General features: G+C 59.1%; 10 protein-coding genes across 10 annotated transcripts; 5 read left to right on the plus strand and 5 right to left on the minus strand.

The window, feature by feature from the left end:
• Positions 1-167: 167 nt before the first annotated feature.
• MSY001_0046 (uncharacterized protein) lies at positions 168-3,296 on the plus strand (the record flags this gene model as incomplete). The annotated part of the gene is made up of 1 exon (XM_018885794.1): positions 168-3,296. The coding sequence occupies one exon, from the start codon at positions 168-170 to the stop codon at positions 3,294-3,296; it is 3,129 nt and encodes a 1,042-aa protein (XP_018738695.1).
• A 92-nt stretch (positions 3,297-3,388) lies between these two features.
• On the plus strand, positions 3,389-4,846 carry MSY001_0047 (uncharacterized protein; the record flags this gene model as incomplete). Its single annotated transcript, XM_018885805.1, has 1 exon — positions 3,389-4,846. The coding sequence occupies one exon, from the start codon at positions 3,389-3,391 to the stop codon at positions 4,844-4,846; it is 1,458 nt and encodes a 485-aa protein (XP_018738696.1).
• A 25-nt stretch (positions 4,847-4,871) lies between these two features.
• On the minus strand, positions 4,872-6,429 carry MSY001_0048 (uncharacterized protein; the record flags this gene model as incomplete). Its single annotated transcript, XM_018885816.1, has 2 exons — positions 4,872-4,899; positions 4,928-6,429. The coding sequence occupies 2 exons, from the start codon at positions 6,427-6,429 to the stop codon at positions 4,872-4,874; spliced, it is 1,530 nt and encodes a 509-aa protein (XP_018738697.1).
• Positions 6,430-6,492: 63 nt separating this feature from the next.
• MSY001_0049 (uncharacterized protein) lies at positions 6,493-7,860 on the minus strand (the record flags this gene model as incomplete). Its single annotated transcript, XM_018885827.1, has 1 exon — positions 6,493-7,860. One exon carries the CDS (start codon positions 7,858-7,860, stop codon positions 6,493-6,495), a length of 1,368 nt encoding a protein of 455 aa, XP_018738698.1.
• Positions 7,861-8,245: 385 nt separating this feature from the next.
• On the plus strand, positions 8,246-9,544 carry MSY001_0050 (uncharacterized protein; the record flags this gene model as incomplete). Its single annotated transcript, XM_018885838.1, has 1 exon — positions 8,246-9,544. One exon carries the CDS (start codon positions 8,246-8,248, stop codon positions 9,542-9,544), a length of 1,299 nt encoding a protein of 432 aa, XP_018738699.1.
• Positions 9,545-9,552: 8 nt separating this feature from the next.
• Positions 9,553-10,600, minus strand: MSY001_0051 (uncharacterized protein; the record flags this gene model as incomplete). Its single annotated transcript, XM_018885849.1, has 5 exons — positions 9,553-9,828; positions 9,930-10,042; positions 10,137-10,222; positions 10,285-10,318; positions 10,438-10,600. 5 exons carry the CDS (start codon positions 10,598-10,600, stop codon positions 9,553-9,555), a joined length of 672 nt encoding a protein of 223 aa, XP_018738700.1.
• A 262-nt stretch (positions 10,601-10,862) lies between these two features.
• MSY001_0052 (uncharacterized protein) lies at positions 10,863-11,891 on the plus strand (the record flags this gene model as incomplete). The annotated part of the gene is made up of 1 exon (XM_018885860.1): positions 10,863-11,891. One exon carries the CDS (start codon positions 10,863-10,865, stop codon positions 11,889-11,891), a length of 1,029 nt encoding a protein of 342 aa, XP_018738701.1.
• Positions 11,892-11,896: 5 nt separating this feature from the next.
• On the minus strand, positions 11,897-14,493 carry MSY001_0053 (uncharacterized protein; the record flags this gene model as incomplete). The annotated part of the gene is made up of 2 exons (XM_018885872.1): positions 11,897-12,105; positions 12,129-14,493. The coding sequence occupies 2 exons, from the start codon at positions 14,491-14,493 to the stop codon at positions 11,897-11,899; spliced, it is 2,574 nt and encodes an 857-aa protein (XP_018738702.1).
• A 603-nt stretch (positions 14,494-15,096) lies between these two features.
• On the plus strand, positions 15,097-16,498 carry MSY001_0054 (uncharacterized protein; the record flags this gene model as incomplete). The annotated part of the gene is made up of 3 exons (XM_018885883.1): positions 15,097-15,610; positions 15,637-15,923; positions 15,947-16,498. The coding sequence occupies 3 exons, from the start codon at positions 15,097-15,099 to the stop codon at positions 16,496-16,498; spliced, it is 1,353 nt and encodes a 450-aa protein (XP_018738703.1).
• Positions 16,499-16,562: 64 nt separating this feature from the next.
• MSY001_0055 (uncharacterized protein) lies at positions 16,563-17,437 on the minus strand (the record flags this gene model as incomplete). The annotated part of the gene is made up of 2 exons (XM_018885894.1): positions 16,563-17,074; positions 17,101-17,437. 2 exons carry the CDS (start codon positions 17,435-17,437, stop codon positions 16,563-16,565), a joined length of 849 nt encoding a protein of 282 aa, XP_018738704.1.
• Between the last annotated feature and the right edge of the window lie 561 nt (positions 17,438-17,998).

The raw sequence follows: 17,998 nt of genomic DNA on the forward strand, positions 1-17,998 counted from the left end.
TCCACAGCGCCCGTGCGCCGTCTGTAAGCGGAACGAAGTAGAGTTTTGCCATCGGGCCTACATTAGCCAACCACGTGCGAGTTGCCACACGGCCCGCGTGGCTCTGGCAGTTGATTGCGATCAGGCGCCTTTCCCTCCCACGGTGTAGCTGGACCTTTCTGGGCGAGATGAGCACGCAAGCATTGAATCTCTCGCCTGCCGAGCGGCAGTCGTTCGCCCATCTCTATGCGATGGCGGACCCGGCCAACTCGGGGATGGTTACAGGCGAAGCAGCTGTCAAGTTCTTCGAAGGCTTTCAGCTGCCGACGCTTACGCTTGGTCAGATTTGGTCCATCGCCGACAATGCAAACAATGGCTTCTTGACACCTAACAGCTTCAGTGTGGCTCTGCGTCTCATCGCTCGTGCACAGCGCGGCGAGAGCGTGAACGAGCAGGCTGTGCATCAGCCTGGCGCGCCGCCCCTCTATTCTGGAGCAGGGCTTTCCGCCGACCGCGCCGCGCCATCTATCACTAAGGAAGACAAAGCGCGTTTTACGCGCATCTTCACTATGGTGGGCCCAAAGAATGGCGTGCTGAGTAGCGAGCAGGCCAAGGATGTCTTTTTGAAATCAAAGCTGCCTTTTGCCAAGCTGGGCGAAATCTGGAATTTGGCCGACACGAAGCAGCGCGGTGCGCTGGATCTGACAGACTTCATCATTGGTATGCACTACATTCAGGGCACAATGAACGGTACGATTCCCACTTTGCCGAGTGTGCTACCGCCTGGCCTTTACGAAGCAGCGAGCGAATCGGCTCCCGCGCCTTCCGCGAATGCCGCCCCCATGCAGCCTCAGCGCACAGGCGCAGATCCCTATGGCAATATGGCCTCCGCACCGCTTGGCACGCCGAGCATCATGTCACCGACAACACCCGGACTCGGCGGCTTGCCGAGTGCGGCGCCGACATCGATGCCGTCCGCGCCGATGGGCGACTGGATGATTTCGCCGGCAGACAAAACTCGGTACGATGGCTTTTTCGATTCACTGGATGACCAACACGCGGGCTATGTGGACGGTGGTGTCGTGGTGCCGTTCTTCCTGCAGAGTGGACTGGATGAGGGTACGTTGGCGCACGTGTGGGACCTTGCGGATATCACGCAGGATGGTACGCTGAGCCGCGATGAGTTTGCCGTGGCCATGCACCTGATTAATGAGAAGATGACTGGCAAGGCGCTACCGGAGCAGCTCCCGCCCGCGCTGCTCCCGCCCTCGATGCGCTCGCAGGCGCTGCCGACCGCAGGCACGGCGAAGCCGACCGAGACACAACGTGAGCTGTTCTCGCTTCTTGATACGGATGTACCGCCGACTATGTCGGCCAGTGAAAAGACGAGTGCATTTGGCGCCCCAACTGCGCCGAATATGATGCCCATGCAACCGGAACCCAGCGCTACGCCAGCTGTGGACACGAGTGTGCCTGCTACTACTTCTACGGCGGCCGCCGAGCCACCCAGCCGCAGCGCGCCTGCGGACCCATTCCAGGCATTCGATGACGATTTTGATGCACCTGTACCTGTAGCGCGTGCGGATCCAAAACAGGACGAGACACTCGCGGCCCTATCGTCTACCAACAAGAGTATTGATGAGATGAAGGGACGACAGGCGACGGCGACGCGCACGCTGGGCGAGCAGCAGACCACACTGGCGGAGCTGGAGGCACAGCTTGAGCGTGCTAAGAGTGAGCATGCAGAGCAGGAGACGGCTGTGACAGCCGTGGAGCAGAAGGTGCAGGCTCAAGAGTCAGAGATCGAGACGCTTCGGCAGAGCGTGATCCGTGAAGAAAGCGAGGTCAGCGCTCTTAAGACCCAGCGCGCTGAGCTGGAACAAAAGCTGCTGCAGGACCGTGATGTTGCATTTGAGCTGAAGCGTGAGCTGTCGCAGCTGCAGATGGAAACGGAGAAGTTGCGTGCCGACAATGCTCGCCTCGAGGAAGAGGCACGGGCGCAGCAGGAGTCAATGGCCGCTACCCGTTCGCAGCTTAGCCGTGCTAAGGACGAGCAGACTGCCCTTCAGCCGCCCACGATGCCCGCGTCGAACCGCTTCAACCCCTTCAGCATGATGACTGGTAGTGCGGAGGAGACTCGGGATCGCGCAGCAGTTGATCCGCCGTACGGTTTTGACGATGTATTCACTGCTGTTGGCACGAGTGGTGCCGCTGCTACGGGCGGCCTCACGGCGGCGACGGCGGCGTACGAAACGGGTGCCGAAGCAGATGAGCCTGAAGAGCCTGAGGAGGCCGATGCGACGCCCTACAGCCAAACGGAGCGTGTGTATGGTGGTGTCGAGCCGCTTGGCCACGAGCACTCGGCGATTTCAGTGCCGGGTGATTTTCCTGGCGAGGCCAACGAAAACGTGTCCTTGTCCATGGAGCGGGAGATGGAAGGACAGGCACTCACGCGCGACCTGTCTGGCAAGCCGTTGCAAGGCATCGATGAGCAAAGCGCTGTTCCGCCAGTGCCGGCTGCAGCTCAGCCACCGCCCTCGGTGGCCAATGAGCCTGTTGCGTCGTCAAAGGCGTCTATGATCGCAATCCCGCCGTCGTCGGAGCCTGTTACGCCTGCAACCACGCAGGGTGCTCAGGTGGACGACTTTGACAAGGCTTTCTCGCGCATGGGTCTTGCACATGTTGTGCACACGTCAACGCCGCGTACCACGGCGCCAGAGAAGCTGGACACGAACCCAATTGATCAGAACTTTGGGGCCGCTGTCCCTGCCGGCGATGCGACGCCGAGCTCGGCCAGCGGAGCGGCCAAGCCTGTCGTCGTCGATGTGACTCCAACGACACAGAGCATGTCGGCGCTTCCAAGCTACCTGCAGACTACTGCGGCACGAGCACCAGCAGCGACTTCGTCGCCTACGTCGTCTTCGTCAGTGCCGATGCCCCTGCGTGCGGGTATAATGACGTCTACGCCCGGTCTTGGATCGACGTCGGGTCCCTCGACGCCTGCATCGGCTGGTCCAATCTCTCCTCCAGCGACGCAAGCGCCATCTGTGCCTGTATCCATGCCGATCCGCGCGCCGGCTGAGACACCCGCGCACGACGGCTTCGACGACCAATTCGATCCCAGCAGCGATGCCACGGGGCGCACCGGCGCTGCCGGCCCCGAGCGAGCACCTTCGCCGCCAATCCCTGGCGACATTGGCCCGGTGCGCCAGCTGTGCCAGATGGGCTTTTCACGCTCGGCCGTCGTCCGGGCGCTCGAGCGCAGTAACTACCGCACGGAGCGCGCCTTGGAGCGCCTCCTCTCAGCCGCTAAGTAGGCCTCCATAGACAAGTCACATGATCCCTCTGCTTCGTCGCGCTAGGCACAGCTCTTCGACGCTACGGAATGGCACGACCCTCCGTGCGCGGCATGCCGAGCCGTGGCGGTGCGTCGTCGCTGGGGTGCGCACGAGACATCAAGGCGCGTCTCTTTGAAGAGCTAGGGCCGCGTGCGGACGAGTACTGGCGCGCGCTCGTATCGCTGTGCACAGCCGCGATCGACCGTGCCGAATTCCAGGCGCGGGTGCAGCCCTGGCTGCCCGCATCGTGTGTAGTACTGCACAATTCGCTCGTACTCAGCATGATGGCTGAGGCTTCGGCACCGGTGTCGTCGCTGGGCAGCGGCGCCGTGCATGGAATGCAGGCGCCTACCTCTCCGATCCGTGCGCGAACAAACCTGCTTGACAGTGACGACGACTCGGACGATGCACGCGAGCCGCCCGTAGGCGGCCACCCTGGGCGGGGGCTCAAGCGTCTGCGGCATATGTACGCAGGCCTCTCCCAACACGAGCGCAAGCGCCTGCAGTCGCTCCCCAAAACGGACCATGCGTCCTTGCACACTGCGGCGTCGGTGTGGGCCGGTGCTGGCGCCGAGCTACTCGAGCGAAAACGCAAGGAGGATGAGAAGCGGCGCGCTGTCGAGGAGCGCCGCCGCACACGAGAGGCCAAACTCGCGATCGGCGCGTCCCACTGGCGCCTCGCTGCGATGCAAACGGCTGCCCAGGCTGACTCGCTGCGCTCGCGACTGTCACCCACGATGCAGGAGACTCTCGCGCGAAGCGCTGATACACCGCACTGCATTGAGGCTCATGAGCTTCCTGACGTTTACACGCTGCAAGACCGCATGTCACTGGCTGCGATCGAGGTGGGTCTCTCACATGGCGTGCACGTCCAAGCGGCCGCTGTACTCCTCGCGGCCCTGCAGGACCATTTGCGGGCGATATTACGTCGTACTCTCGCTTACTCGCGCGGGTCGAAGCGCTCTGACGGTTCGCGCATCCGCATGCCTGATATCCAAGCTGTGCTGGACCTGGCGCCCCATGTGTTGGTTGAGCCGCTGGGCCAGGGGCCACTGGAGCGGCTGCTGGCCCCCGATGGCGATGGAAGTACCACCGGCAGTGTTGACGGCGCAGGTGTGTCGTGGGTGGAAGACGATGCTATCCGGCGTGTGGCGCGAGAATGTGCGACCACAAAGTTGGCCTCGCATAGCGCACCAGCCGCGCCTCCGCCGCCAAACGCAAGCCATGAGCAAATTCTGCGCCTGCAGCAACAGACGCAGCGCGACGCCGTCCGGGACCAGGTGATTCTCGATCAGCTCGCTCCGCTGCGCCTGCTCGACCGGCCTGTGCTCCGTGAGTCTCTCGCGCAGACAGACTCGGGGCTGCATCCGTCTTTGTCAACGCCCATGACCGTGGCACTCGAGCAACATTATCAGGCGGGACACCACCATCACCATCACCAGCACCCGCATCCGTTGCATCGGCACAAGGACGAGTTCTTCGATGTGGTCGATCCCATGGCCCTCCTCGGCAGCCTGTGCAAGCCATAGCTGCATGTATCACTACACTACTTGTCTAGCACATCCCAGCGACCACGCAGGCCCTCGAGCCACCGCTCATAAAGGAGCGACGCCAGGCGCGAGTGGGCTGCAGGCACCCGAGGCGCGTCACCCTCGCGCGCCGTGCCATCCTTGAGCATGTCAACCAGCTGCTCCAGGTACTCGGGGCGCTGACGGCCCACCTGGCTAAGCAGCGCGTGTAGCTGGTGCACGAGCGAGCGCAGCGTCGACGCCTCGTCTGGGTCTTGCCCGGCCTGGAATGCGAGCTGCTCAAGCGCTAGCTGGATGCGGTTCTGTGCAGTCATCGATGGCTGCTCGGTCAGCTGTCGCACGGGGCTGTGGCTCACGGGGTAAGCACGGCTGCTCGTCTTATTCGGGGAAGCCTCACGCCGAGGCGAGTGCGGCGTGCTGGGCAGGTCCAAGTCAGCAGCAGGCGCCGTGGGAGGCGGGGTATGTACAGGGACAACAGGCGCCTGCGAGGCGTCTCGCACGGACATGGTTGCCTCGGCAGGGGGGGGCGCATCGGGCGTCGTGTCAAACTGCCATTCACTGAATGTGCTTGTGTCCAGCACACTACTCTTGTCCTGTAGCGACAGACTAGATGTTGAACCGACAGGCGGGCCACGCGCATCGATCACGCGCTGCAGAACCTCGAGGGAGCCGGCGCTTTCGATCCATGCATCTGTCCGCAGTTGCCGCGCCGTAGCACGGTCGGCAGCGCTTTTCGCGAGGCAGCGATCGACGAAACGCACGAGGCCGGGGTCGTGGCTAGCTTCAATCCGGGGCGGCGTCGCTTTCGGGATGAGGAACATGGCGCGCATTGGATGATATTCGGATAGAGGTGGGTGACCCGTCGCTAGCTCGATGGCGGTGATACCCAGCGACCAAATATCCGCACGCGCATCATAGTGCGACTGCTTGATCACTTCGGGCGCCATCCAGTAGGGCGATCCAACAAGGGTATTTCTCCGAGATCCCCGATGTAAAAGCTGCGCTGCAACGCCAAAGTCCGCTGCGGTCAGTGGCAGGTACGTACCAAGCTTCACCTGGCCGTGCCGCGTCAGCAGCACGTTGGCCGACTTGATGTCGCGATGGATGATACCTTGCGCATGTAAGTAGTCGAGTCCAAGCACAAGCTCTCGACATACAACAGCAATAGCCGCATCTGGCAGCGCACCTCCATGCTGCAAGAGAGACAGGCACGAGCCGCCATCCATAAGCTCCATTACCACCCATAGCGTGTACTTTTTTACAAAGCTACCATAGTACCGCGTGACACGCTCACAGTCCTGGCACTGGGCGAGACTTGCAATCTCGCGTTGAATCTCCATGAGGTCTTGAGTATGTGAGTCGTCACCAGCCCCATCGCCTGTGCCCTCGAGGGCAATCTGCTTCACAGCGACGACCTGGGACGTGGGAGTGTGTAGCGCCTCAAATACCTGTCCAAAGCTGCCACGACCGAGGCGCCGCAAGATATTGTATTCATTCCATGGATCATGGGCCCCGGCTCGTGGGAAAGGCGCCGGCATGCGACTCCGCTCGTCCCACCGCGGCGACGAACGTCGCTCGGTCATCGCACGCGATGTGGAGGGAGCTGTACCGCCGACGTTGGTTGGCGTGTCATTCTATCTGTACATCTAGTCCACCAGCACACCGACGAGCTCCGTGGACGGGACCTCGGGTGTGCCGGCTGAGGTATCGCGGCGCGGCCGGTGCCAAGCAGAGAACCAGCCATGTAATGTATGGATGGTGCCCCGCAGGGTGGCGGGAGAAGGTTCTCCACGCAGGTCACGAGGCTCCTGCGCGGGTGCCGCGCTGCTCCCCACAGACACCGAGTAGGGTGGCGGCGCCTGCATGGAACGCAATGTAACCATGCAGATACCCTGCGCGGCAGGAGGGGCATGCTGAGGCGTCGCCGTGTCTAACACGGATGCGTCGTAAGACGGCACGCGCACAAGCTCGCCAGTGTCTGTGTCGCTCTGGAGCTGACTCGATGAGCTCGGGCTCTGCGCAGACTCGATCAGGATACTGTCCTTGTCCTGACCATAGGCCGGCGGCGGCGCCAGCGTGCCGACCATGGGCGCAAGGCCCCACCGCTTTACATTCGCCTCGATAAAGACAAAGCCCGCCTGGCCAAAGTTGACATGGATCTCGGCTGGTCCATCTGCCGAGATCGTCGGGAACAAATTGTAGCTGTAGAGCCCAACAAATGCCTCAGAAATGCGCATGCCGTTGCGTGTGAAGAACACGGACCCAGACCGCGGACGATAACCAACACCGATAACGTCACCGTGAACATACGCAGGCCCGTACGACTGCATGTGGAACGGATGGTTGTAGCACTTGGAACCGTCTTGCGAAAAGTAGCCAACGGAGTGCTTACACAGACCTGGAGCGCGGAACGACGGATAGGGCTTCGTCGATAGCCCGACGGCCACATTGGTCGTCGCAGGTTTGTTAAACATCTTGGCCTCCCAGTAGTAAACTTCATTTTGTTTCGGCAGTGGAAGGTTGCTCTGGATGGAACAGGCGCCACCCTCCTCAGGAGCCATGCCGACACTGTCCGTAAGGAACTGGATTTCAGTCCTAGACGATACCAAGACCCCTTGGTTGTCCTCATAGGGCGGATCGAAATTCCACGCACTCACGCCCTTTTCTTGGATGCCCAAGAATTGCGGCATGGTGATGTCAGTATCACGCTGGGACCTTGGCGGATGCTGCTGGCACCAGCGCTCCGCGCACTCAAATCCCGCTCTCGTTCCATCGTCTGCCTGCTCCAGCCACCGCTGATAGGCACTCCTTACGCTCGATGAGCTTTCGAGCTGCTCTTCAAACGCCACATTGATAGGCCCCGATCTGTCACCCAATGCCACACCGGGTCGTAGGCGCAGCACAAGGTACATTACAAATGGTGCGATAATGACAAATATCATAGCAACGCCAATCATCACAAGTGGGAGAAGCAGGAGCAGGATCTCTGTGACAGAGGTCGCCGGCTCGGACATGGCATCAACAGCGCCCTGCCTCGCCGGCCCATAAATCGAAGGCATTCTTGTTTCGACTCTCAGTCCACAGATTATTATGATCGATGTGTGTGCGTGAAGCACCACTCGTCGCAATAGACTCGACTTGTCGCCACTCCAGTAAGGAAGTACGCAGCGCCGCTTCGAACCAACGACCCCAATTGCCTCCACATGTCTGCCGCTTGCGGAGACACTCGGCCGAATTCGGCGCGGGACCGGAACTTAGGACAACCACCTCAATCCCTCTCCTCCCATCCCCCCTTTTGTCATCCTTAGCAAATAGCGTCGTGGTAACGGTGAGTGGAGCCGACGCGTCGCGTCTAGCGTCACGTCGGCGCACAATCGGAAGTACTAACATGATACAGACATGGATCAAGCCCCCCCTGCGCCTCCACCACCACTTGCGGACGAGGCTCTTGGCGCTGTGATTCAACTTGCTCACGCTGCATCGCGAAACGAGGACGACAACCACCACAACCACCCGACGACTGTGAAAGGCCGTACCGGCGATATGACAGACAACGGACGCGCTCCAAAGCACATGCGCATGGAGAGTGAGTCTCCCCACGGTGGCGTCGATGCGCAGGCTCTTTCGTGGGCCCCGTCGGCCCCCCCTGCCTACCCGGGACATGGCCTAGACCAAGGAGCCATGCCCCTTCCGCCCCCCGATGCCAACACCTTCGACCCTGCAGCCTATGGCGATGCACCGCCTGTACAGAATGACCAAGCTCGCATGGCTGCGCCTCCTGTCCCCCAGAGTGGCGCCCCTGAGCCACCCAAGCACCTTACGTCCGAGCAGACTGGCTTGGTCGGAGCCCGCGGCAAGACAGGCATGACCCGAACTCTCAGTACGAGTCGCCGCGCGGAGCAGAATCGCAATGCTCAACGTGTGTTCCGTGAGCGCAAAAACAAGTACATCGCGGATCTTGAAAGCAAGGCAGCCTCGCTCGAGAGCGCTTTGCTTGCTGCGGAGGAGCACCGGCGTCGCTTTAGTGAGGCCCTAGAAACGATTGAGATCCTTAAGCGCGACAACGATACGTTGCGTGTGGCGCTGCGTGCGCTGGGTGGCCACCAGGCCGTGCCGAATGCGCCGGCACTGCCAATCGACCGCGCCTCGCATGCGTCAGCGCTCCTGCCCACGTTCGCCCAGCAACACGGTGGACCTGGCGGGCATGGCCGCGGTGCAGAGCACCACGATGGGCCACACGGCCAGAACCAGGGCCCTTCCATGCACGAGTCAGCCGACCAGAACCAGGATCCGGCCACGGCGGCAGCTGTGGCTGCGGCGGCGTCAGGTGGTGCACCGTACTGGCTGCTCGAGGCTGTCTCGAACGCCAACCAGCAGCATGGGTTCCCCGTCTCTGGGCACTTTTCGTCTCAGCTTGGCGATGGCGGCATGCCGGCTGGTGCCGCTTCAATGCATGCCGCAGATCCGAACGCCATGCGTTCGCGCGGGGCAATGCCGCCCCGCACTGAGGGTATGCTCGATCCGTCGCTGGAGCATACAGCCCTGGGTGATGCGTCTCGCTCGTCTGGTCGCGTCCACAATGAGGATGGGAAAAATAACGAGCAGCTAGATGCGTCGGGCAATCCTGACAACCTAGCCTCTCTCAGCGCCGTGGCTGCTGCCGCCGCCGCCGCCGCGTCACAGAAGGTGAACCAGTAAGATTGTAGCTATGGAGTTTTGTTTGATGCTATACACTCTTGTAGCCAGGCTACGAAGAGCTGAGCGATGTGGCGCTCAGGGGCCTCATGCGAGGCTAGAGGTAGCCCATCACCTTGCTCCGCCTTGCTCGCATAAATGCGGACGAATTGGCGGCGCATGGTTTGCAGGCGTGCAGGGGATGGAAAGGCTGACAAGGGTGGTACATCCAGCACAAGGGGGGCCGAAGCCATGTAGGCTGGAAGTGGAAGGTACACGCGCCCGGCCATGGGTGTGCCCAGCGTGCGCTGCTCAGCCAACGAATTCAATACAGCATGCGTGGTGTTGTCCAGTAGTTCCAGGTAGTTGTTGGCGGTTTTTTTACGCTAGGGTCAGCTGACAAGCGTACCACAAGGGTAACAGATTTGGGCGGCTGCACGGCCGACTGAGTGAGGGCCTCCCATATTTCTTCCAGAGGCGTTGGAAGAATCTCCAGTTTATTGTCTAAGCAGGAAGAGACGGCTGTGAACAGGGGTCGGTGCCATCGCGCGTCTGATGTAGGCTCCTCGAAGCGGAAAGCCAGCTCATCGAAGCTGTGTCAGAGCGGCGCACATACCAAGTATCTGTGTAGGCCATGTGGCCCGCTGCACGACGTTCTTGGTTCCAAGAGCGGCCCAGATCCACAGGGCAAGCCACGTACAGCTGCACGTAAGAAAAGCCAGCATACCGTAGCACAGCGCAGGCCCAGCTCGCGCGTCGCGCACCACAGCTCGTAACGCGATCCCTTAATATTGAGGCCTGGCCCACCGTCAGCAATTACAATGGTTCTCTGGTTCAATGCACGGCGCACAGCACTTAGATACGCGGCACGAGCGCGGCTCTCGGATTTTTGGGCTGCGTTAGACCAAGGGACTTACATTCGTAAACGCTCAAGTCGGCATGCACGTCCTCTCCACGCACGATTTTGACCTGGGACAGGGTGGCGTGGTCGGCAATCTTGGGTTCTAGAAAGCGCGCGAGCTCGTCGACGCGTGTAGACCGCCCCGAGCTGGGCAGCCCTGTGACGACGAGCAGCGCCATACTTGACTAAGATAAATGACTCCACATTTGCTCATTTTTCTGCATCGCACGTGAAGTTGTCTCCCTGATGTGGCGACCATGGACTGCCGCACGGACACTTGTACAGCGCGGTCCTAGCTGGCCACACAAACTCATTAGGGCATACAGCTTTCCGACATCTCCGTCCCACGAAGAGCCACATTCACCTGTGTCGCCGCATGCCTGGGATGAACTCTTTGCGTCGGCGCCTGCCACGACATCTGAGTCCCAAGAGGCCACTGCGATGCCCCGGTCTGTGTTATACGCTGAGAAGCGCGATCAAGTACCTACACTGCACAAGCGAAGACAGAGCTACGACACTTCCGCTCTGACACCGTCCGAAACAGTCCAGTTCCGGCGTATCTTCGAGCTCCTCGAGCAAGAAATGGGCGCGCCTTTTAGCAGCAAGCCGCATGAGGCGGACTTGGGGGCCTTTAGACGACGGAATGCTCTGGAGCCTCGGCGCGCCGTGGCACGTGGTGGTGGGGTCGGTACACGTTTCCAAGTGAGCCAGGAAGGCCTGGCGGCCCATATACCCGCTGACCAGCTCGATCGCGGTGTCGATCAGATCTGGGAGGCTCTCCAGGCACAGGCCTGCGCCGTGAATACATGGGCGTGGGCGGAGACACACATATGGGGCCCACCAGAGGTGGCGGAATATGGAGCCCATACGGCCTTCTATGCTCCTGCATTGCACATGCTGCTCCTGGCTCTGCGTGACCGATTCCTGGCACCACATACAGCCCTGGCAGTGCTCCCCGCTATCAAGAAGCGGGGCGCCCACTCATTTGTACTTGGATGTACTGCGTCCCTGCTCGCCGAGGTGATCCGCACCCAGTGGGTGTGTCTTCGCGATGCACACGCCGTCCTGGACACGGCGCGCGAGGCGCGCGCGAGTGGCATCCTCGTGCCGTATGCGTCGGAGCATTCAGAGGACGCACCGCTGCGCGAGCAGATGGAGCGCGTCCGCTCAGAGATCCGCGGCCAGGTGATGCATGTAGCGCAAGAGCGGGCTGCTACCAGCGGGCAGCGTTGGGATGAGCTGCCGCTGACTGCCGACGAGCAGGACCTCCTCGCTGTGGCGAGTGAACTACGTGCTATGGCTGGACGCACGTCTAAGTATGACCGCCAGCCCCGTGCTCGTTCGCCGCGGCACCGCCGTGCCAGGCCCCCTGCCCAAAAGGCAGGTCGTGAGAAGGACCTGCTCATTTACCCACAAAACCCGTACTCGTTGCTGCGCACGCGCGTGCGGTCGCATCCCACAGAAGCATAATATTACTACACGACAGAGTATCGGCCGCCTGTGGGCGGTGTCCGTGCCTCAGTGTCAAGGTAGGCCTGTGTGCCCTCCAGCAGTAGTCGCTTGATTTCGCGGATGGCATTCTCGACACGGAAACTATCGTTGCTCTCGATAAGGAGCGACAGTTTCGGTGGTTCGCCAGGGTGCGGCTCGCGACCTCGCTCGTAGAAAGCACCCTTGTTGGTGACTGGGTTAGAAGGATATACGTACTCGATGCACCTGTCGATTCGATGAGCATCGCCATCGTCTCCTTGTTGGTCACGTTCCAGCGTGCCTTTTGGGGGAAATCGTTGATGGGGAAAATGGCATGGAACTTGGTCGCGTCAGGATCGCGTGCGCGGCGCGACTTTTCCCATTCCTCGCGACGCTGGTTCGCCACGGCGTTGATCCGGGCAATGACCTCCTGCAGCTTGGTCGTGTCCGCGCCCGCCGCACGTGCCGCGTCAAGCCGGGCCTGGTTCGCAAGTTGGTCTGCATCTGTGTAGACAGGTTGCTTGTTCTCCCGGACCGCCTCGGGAACAGGCCCGGTGCAGATGGGAATATCGGCATCGCTGAGCCGCTGCGTCTCATTCGCCGCGCGCGCAGCGACCGCCTCGGGATCCGCCTCCTCGTCCTCGATGTAAATCGAGGCCTCCGCCTGCAGCAATTTCTGCCGGCCCATTTCCAGGCGCTCCAAACCGCGACCGCCAAATCCAGAGTTAGTCGCCTTTTCTGTGCCTTTGGCAATCTTATCCTTGAACTGTGAGACCATTTTCTCGAGATCCGGTGGCACTTCCACCTTACTGGCCCGTAACGCTGCCACCAAGTCTTTGGCATACCGCTCTTGCTCGGGTGTAATAAAGGTCACACACGTGCCACGATGGCCGGCGCGCCCCGTGCGCCCCGCGCGGTGCACGTAGTCCTCTAAATGACTTGGAACATCGTAGTTTATGACGAGCTTGAGCTGCTTGACATCCAGACCGCGCGCAGCGACGGACGTGGCCGTCAGAATTGGAACAATACCCGCCTTGAAGTCCGCAATAGTTGTGTCACGGTCCGCCTGGTCTTTGCCGCCGTGTAGCGACATGGCTGGGTATCCGCGCTTCATCAGCTCGTGCATCAGCTCGTCAGCCGAGTCTTGCCGCTCGACAAAGACCAGCGCACGAGCATCTTCGTCTGTGTGGTACAGATGCCCGAGCACCTCCAGCAGACGATGGAACTTGGTCGACTCGGGGCGCACTTCCACCTGCTGCGTGATCTCGGGAGGTACCACACTCCGACCGCCCACTGTGACTTCCAGTGGCTCGTGGCGCAGCATTTTGCGTGCAAGGCCCTCCATCGCACGCGGAAATGTCGCCGAAAATAGTACAGTTTGTCGATCTGGTCGCACTAGTGCGAGGATCTTCATGACCTGTGGCTCAAAACCCAAGTCGAACATGCGGTCCGCTTCATCCAGGACTAGGTACGTGGTGCGCTGCAAGTTAGTGACGCGGCCACTGTTGGCAGCCAGCAGGTCAATCATACGCCCCGGTGTCGCGACCACCAGCTCTGCAGTGCGTTTCAACTCCGCAATTTGCTCCGCGATGGGTGCTCCGCCATATACACACACCCCTCGAATGCCAAACGCCCGCAGAAACGGCTGGGCGTCGCGGAATATTTGAACAGCTAGCTCCCGTGTAGGCGTCATGACGAGCGCAATAGGACCTTCACCAGGCTCCAGAGGCCGTTGGTCGCGGACATGCCGAAACAATGGCAAAAGAAAGGCTAGCGTCTTTCCGGATCCTGTCTTCGCCACGCCGATCATGTCGCGGCCACTCATAATGGCGGGGAGCGCCTGACTTTGGATCGGCGTAGGTGCAGAGAAGCCTAGCTTCTTGATCACATCTAAACATGCCACGGGCATACCGCAGTGCGACCATTTTGTGACGGGGACTGGGCACGACTTGCCACGCACGGATATAGCACCGAGCTCCATGCGCACACGCTCCGCGTCCTCGTCTGTCATCTTCGCTAGTTCTTCCGGAGGATGGTAAAATGATTTACGGAATGGCTCATACTCAATTGATGCATGGTCCACCGTCGGAAGCGTCTTTCGATTGTTCTTGCGATGTACCATCGCCAAGATATCTTCGGTGCGGATTGAATCGATCTTGTCTTCTTCCTCCTCCTCCTCTTCATCTCGCGGTCCTGCGTCATCATCTGGGCCCAGAAGCTCGGCCGCCTGAGATTGAGATGCATCCTCCTTGTGAACCTCGTCTGCGAGGCGGCTCATAAAGGCATCCAAGGAGTCTTCCTGTGGCGCAGACTCCTGTGGCTTGGGCGTAGATGTCTCCATGTTCAAGGTTATTTGTTTCTTGGGCTTAGATACAGGTTCGTCGTCGTCGTCCAAAAGACCTAGACGAACTCGAGGGGCCGTGGGGGCCGCGCGTACCAAGTTCACCCCCTTCAGGCCCAGTTTCGTTTTTTCAGGCTCAACCTTCGCTTTTTTGGCCGGCGTTTCACCATCTACATTAACCTTCTTCTTGGCCGCCTGTTCCCTGCGCCAGGCTTCCAAGCGCTCGCGCTTGGCTCGCTGCTTCGCTTCCGTGTCGCTCATGCACACGTCAGGTCGACAGGTTCGTGGGGGTCCTTACTCGATCGGGCTATCGGGCTTCAAAATTGCCTTCCCTCCAGCGCCTACCGCACGCTCGCACGATGAGCACAGCTGCTGAGGGACCGTTCTTTAGCGCGGCTCGTCCAGAAAACGAAGAATTTATATCTCTGGCATTGGATGAAATAGAAGACTCTTCGTCCCACGAGTCGGTCGCTGGCGATGATGTGCAGGTGGATGAGACAGTGCGCGAGCATGCAGCAGCGCGAAACACCCCGTGGAGCGTCGATGTACCGTGGCACCGCTGCCGAAATGCGGCGGAAATGTAGGTATATGTGGCTGACGCAGGCTTCACGCTGAAATTGACACCTTTTCCAAGTGGATTAGTCCGACGCCGGAGGAACATTCTGCTCGGGTCATGGTTATTCAGCTCCTGCAGCATGCGCTCCATAGCGAGTGGCCCGATGCAGATGTGCGCTCTTTTGGAAGTCAAGATACCCAACTTTATCTTCCTCAGGGGTATGTGCTCTTCTCTGACGCAGTGACATTGATCTTGTGGTGCTCTCGAAAGAAATGGACCAACATTCTCGCGAACATGTCCTTAGAAGGATGGCCAGCTGCTTGCGAGCACACAAATTAGCACGAGACATCCAAGTCATTGCTCGTGCGAAAGTGCCCATCATCAAATTTGTGTGCCCACTGGGCCACTTCCACGTTGACATCTCGATCAACCAGGCGAACGGTCTACAGGCGGCCCAATTCGTTAACCGATGGCTCGTCAAGCAGCCTGCTATCCGGCCTCTTGTTATGGTACTCAAGCAGTTCCTGCAACAGCGAGTCCTCTCCGAAGTATTCACGGGCGGCTTGGGCAGCTACAGCGTGACGCTCCTGGTGCTCAGTTTCCTTCAACTGCATCCCAAGCTTCAACGTGGTGAGATCTCTGCAAGTCAAAACCTAGGCGTGCTGCTTATGGAGTTGCTCGAACTGTATGGAAAGAACTTTGGTTACGACTATTGTACCATTGTTGTCCGCGGGCGTGGATGCTACATGAGCAAAATGGACTCGAAGATGTACGACGAGCGCAAGCCCTTCCTTCTCAGCATCCAAGACCCTCATGATCCTTGTACGTGCATCGTGGCACTGACACAGCCAATGACATTTCTCGCGGATCATTTGCCATCATTAGTGTGCGCTCGGCCCTGGGCGGTGCCTTCGACATTTTGCATGCAGCGCTATGCGAACGTGCAAGTGATATCCAAAATTTCCGCCGGCGGCAGCGCATATTAAGCGACAGACAAAGCCAGAACACGCACACCTTCTTCCACCCCGAAGACGCAGACCATCGACTGCATCTCTATTCTGACAATAAAGAGCCTGAAAGTCTTTTGGGATCTATTTTGGGCGCGTCGAAGGAAATGACAAAGCGCCGGAATGAGGTGTGTGTATTATTCTGACCAAGATCAAAAACTTGTTTGAATCAGGCACGCTTCAGAAGCGACTAGCCAAGTTTGGGTATCCTGTAGATACCCTGGATACCGTGCCATCTACGTCTCCGGCAAATACCGCCGAAATGCCTCAAGAGAAACCAGCGGAAGAACGTGCGCGAGAGCCCGTCGATGATCCTATCATTGTGCCACCCAATGGTCAGCCTCGTCGCCGACTCCAGCAAGAAACCATGGAGACTTCGCCTGAGAGCAAGTATGCACCCACTGGAACGCGAAAGCGTGGGGCTGACGACCCCTGGAGCCACCCTACCAAAGTCCAACGCGTGTCCGACAGCGAGTCAGATGAAGACCTCGTTGCGGAGGACGCGCCTTATGTCATGGAATCCAGTGAATCTGAAGCTCCACCATCAAGCAAAGCACCCAAGCGGCCTGCAAAGAAGCGCATGTTGAACATGGCTGGGCGTGCGAAGCGCTTTGTCAAGTCGACTGCCAGTAAACTGAGCAAGAGTGATCGCATTCACTTTTGGAACAACAAGGCGGGTGCAGCGCCAAGCAACGACGGATAAGATTGGACACAGGACACCGGGCAAAGTCAAATTTCAAGCTTCCATGAGAATTACGAGTAAACTTCTAAGAAAGTACAGTACGAGTGCTGTCCCAAGCGCATCGCATAGCTCGAATCCACTCTTCACAGGCCACGGCACCAGCACTATGCAAATGCTGCGCATGCGCCATGACTGGGAGGCGACGAAGAGAACGACCTGAGGAGCCTTGGCAATGTATCGCCAAATCCCTTAGCATCGCAGCAGGAGAGGTCGAATCGCCCTCACGGATCGCATTGAACGAGGGAAACGAGGTCTCTTGGGCTAGGCCCACGCGTATCAGCTCAACCATGCACGAACGCAAGATCATGTATACAGCTGCTGCGCTCGGCGGGGGAATGTACTGACGGATATCTGCACGGTCCAGAAAAGCTGGATCGATGGAATCGGACAAATTTGATGTGGTCATGACTAGCACATTTCTTTTTTGCTTGAGCTTGTCAAGCTCGGTGAGCAGCGCATTGACAACACGGATAGAATCACTGGGCTCCACACCAGCAGCTGCGGAGCTGCGCGCCTTGGAAAGACTCTCGATTTCATCTGCGATAAGTCAGGAAATGACTTACCGATCAATACAACGACAAAGCCCGTTTCATCCTCCACGAGCTGCTGTACCATGTCGAACAGCCGATGTACGAGCTTACCGGACTCAGAGAACCATTTAGAAAACAGCGAGTGAGAGTTGATCTCCACTAGTTTGCCATGGGTATACCGTCCTTGTAGACGTATTGCCAATTTCTGGGCAAGTGCGCGGCAAAGTGACGTTTTTCCCGTGCCTGGAGGACCGTGCAGCAGCACGACACGGTTCCAGGCAATGAGATTAAAGTCGACGTCCGCATCAGAGAATAACATAGTCGAGTGAATGTAGCGCAGCAAGCGCCATTTGACGTCATCATCATACATTAGACTACTCCAAAGACCCGACAAGGATTGGCTAGGTAGCTCTGACAAAGTGGCTGCAACTGCGTTATCTTGGTGGGCTTCATTCGGATCGTTGACGCCAAACTCATCGACATTGTCCACAGCAAAAGGTTGAAACGTATAAAACTGCCAGTCGGCATGTACGACCAAGGTCGCTTTTTCTGGTGGGTCTGAATTAGGGGAGAAAACATACAAATATCTGCCACGTAAATGCGGTCCACATGCTCCGCCAAGAAGGCTGTATCTTGCCATCCGCTCAGGTAGCTTTCGCTCTCGACCTTGTCGCACTGAGACAAGTGTGCTTTTACAGCGGCTTCAATCTCGCTCACATCTGCTGATGAATACGAATGTTGCTGGATCTCGACTGTGCGTTAGATAGGCAAAACCTACCATGGACGAGGCGCCGAGCATGCATCGGTACAAGGCTTCCGGGATAGGTGTGCATGCACGAGTGTCCTTCGTAACGCGCTTCACGCGCCTCACGTGATCATGAGGAGGCTCCTTCCTTGCCTTCGCATCTATGGAGGTATCGTGCGGATGAGA

Source organism: Malassezia sympodialis, genomic scaffold (assembly GCF_000349305.1).
Source record: "Malassezia sympodialis ATCC 42132 genomic scaffold, msy_sf_1, whole genome shotgun sequence".
In the NCBI taxonomy this organism is placed as follows: domain Eukaryota; kingdom Fungi; phylum Basidiomycota; class Malasseziomycetes; order Malasseziales; family Malasseziaceae; genus Malassezia; species Malassezia sympodialis.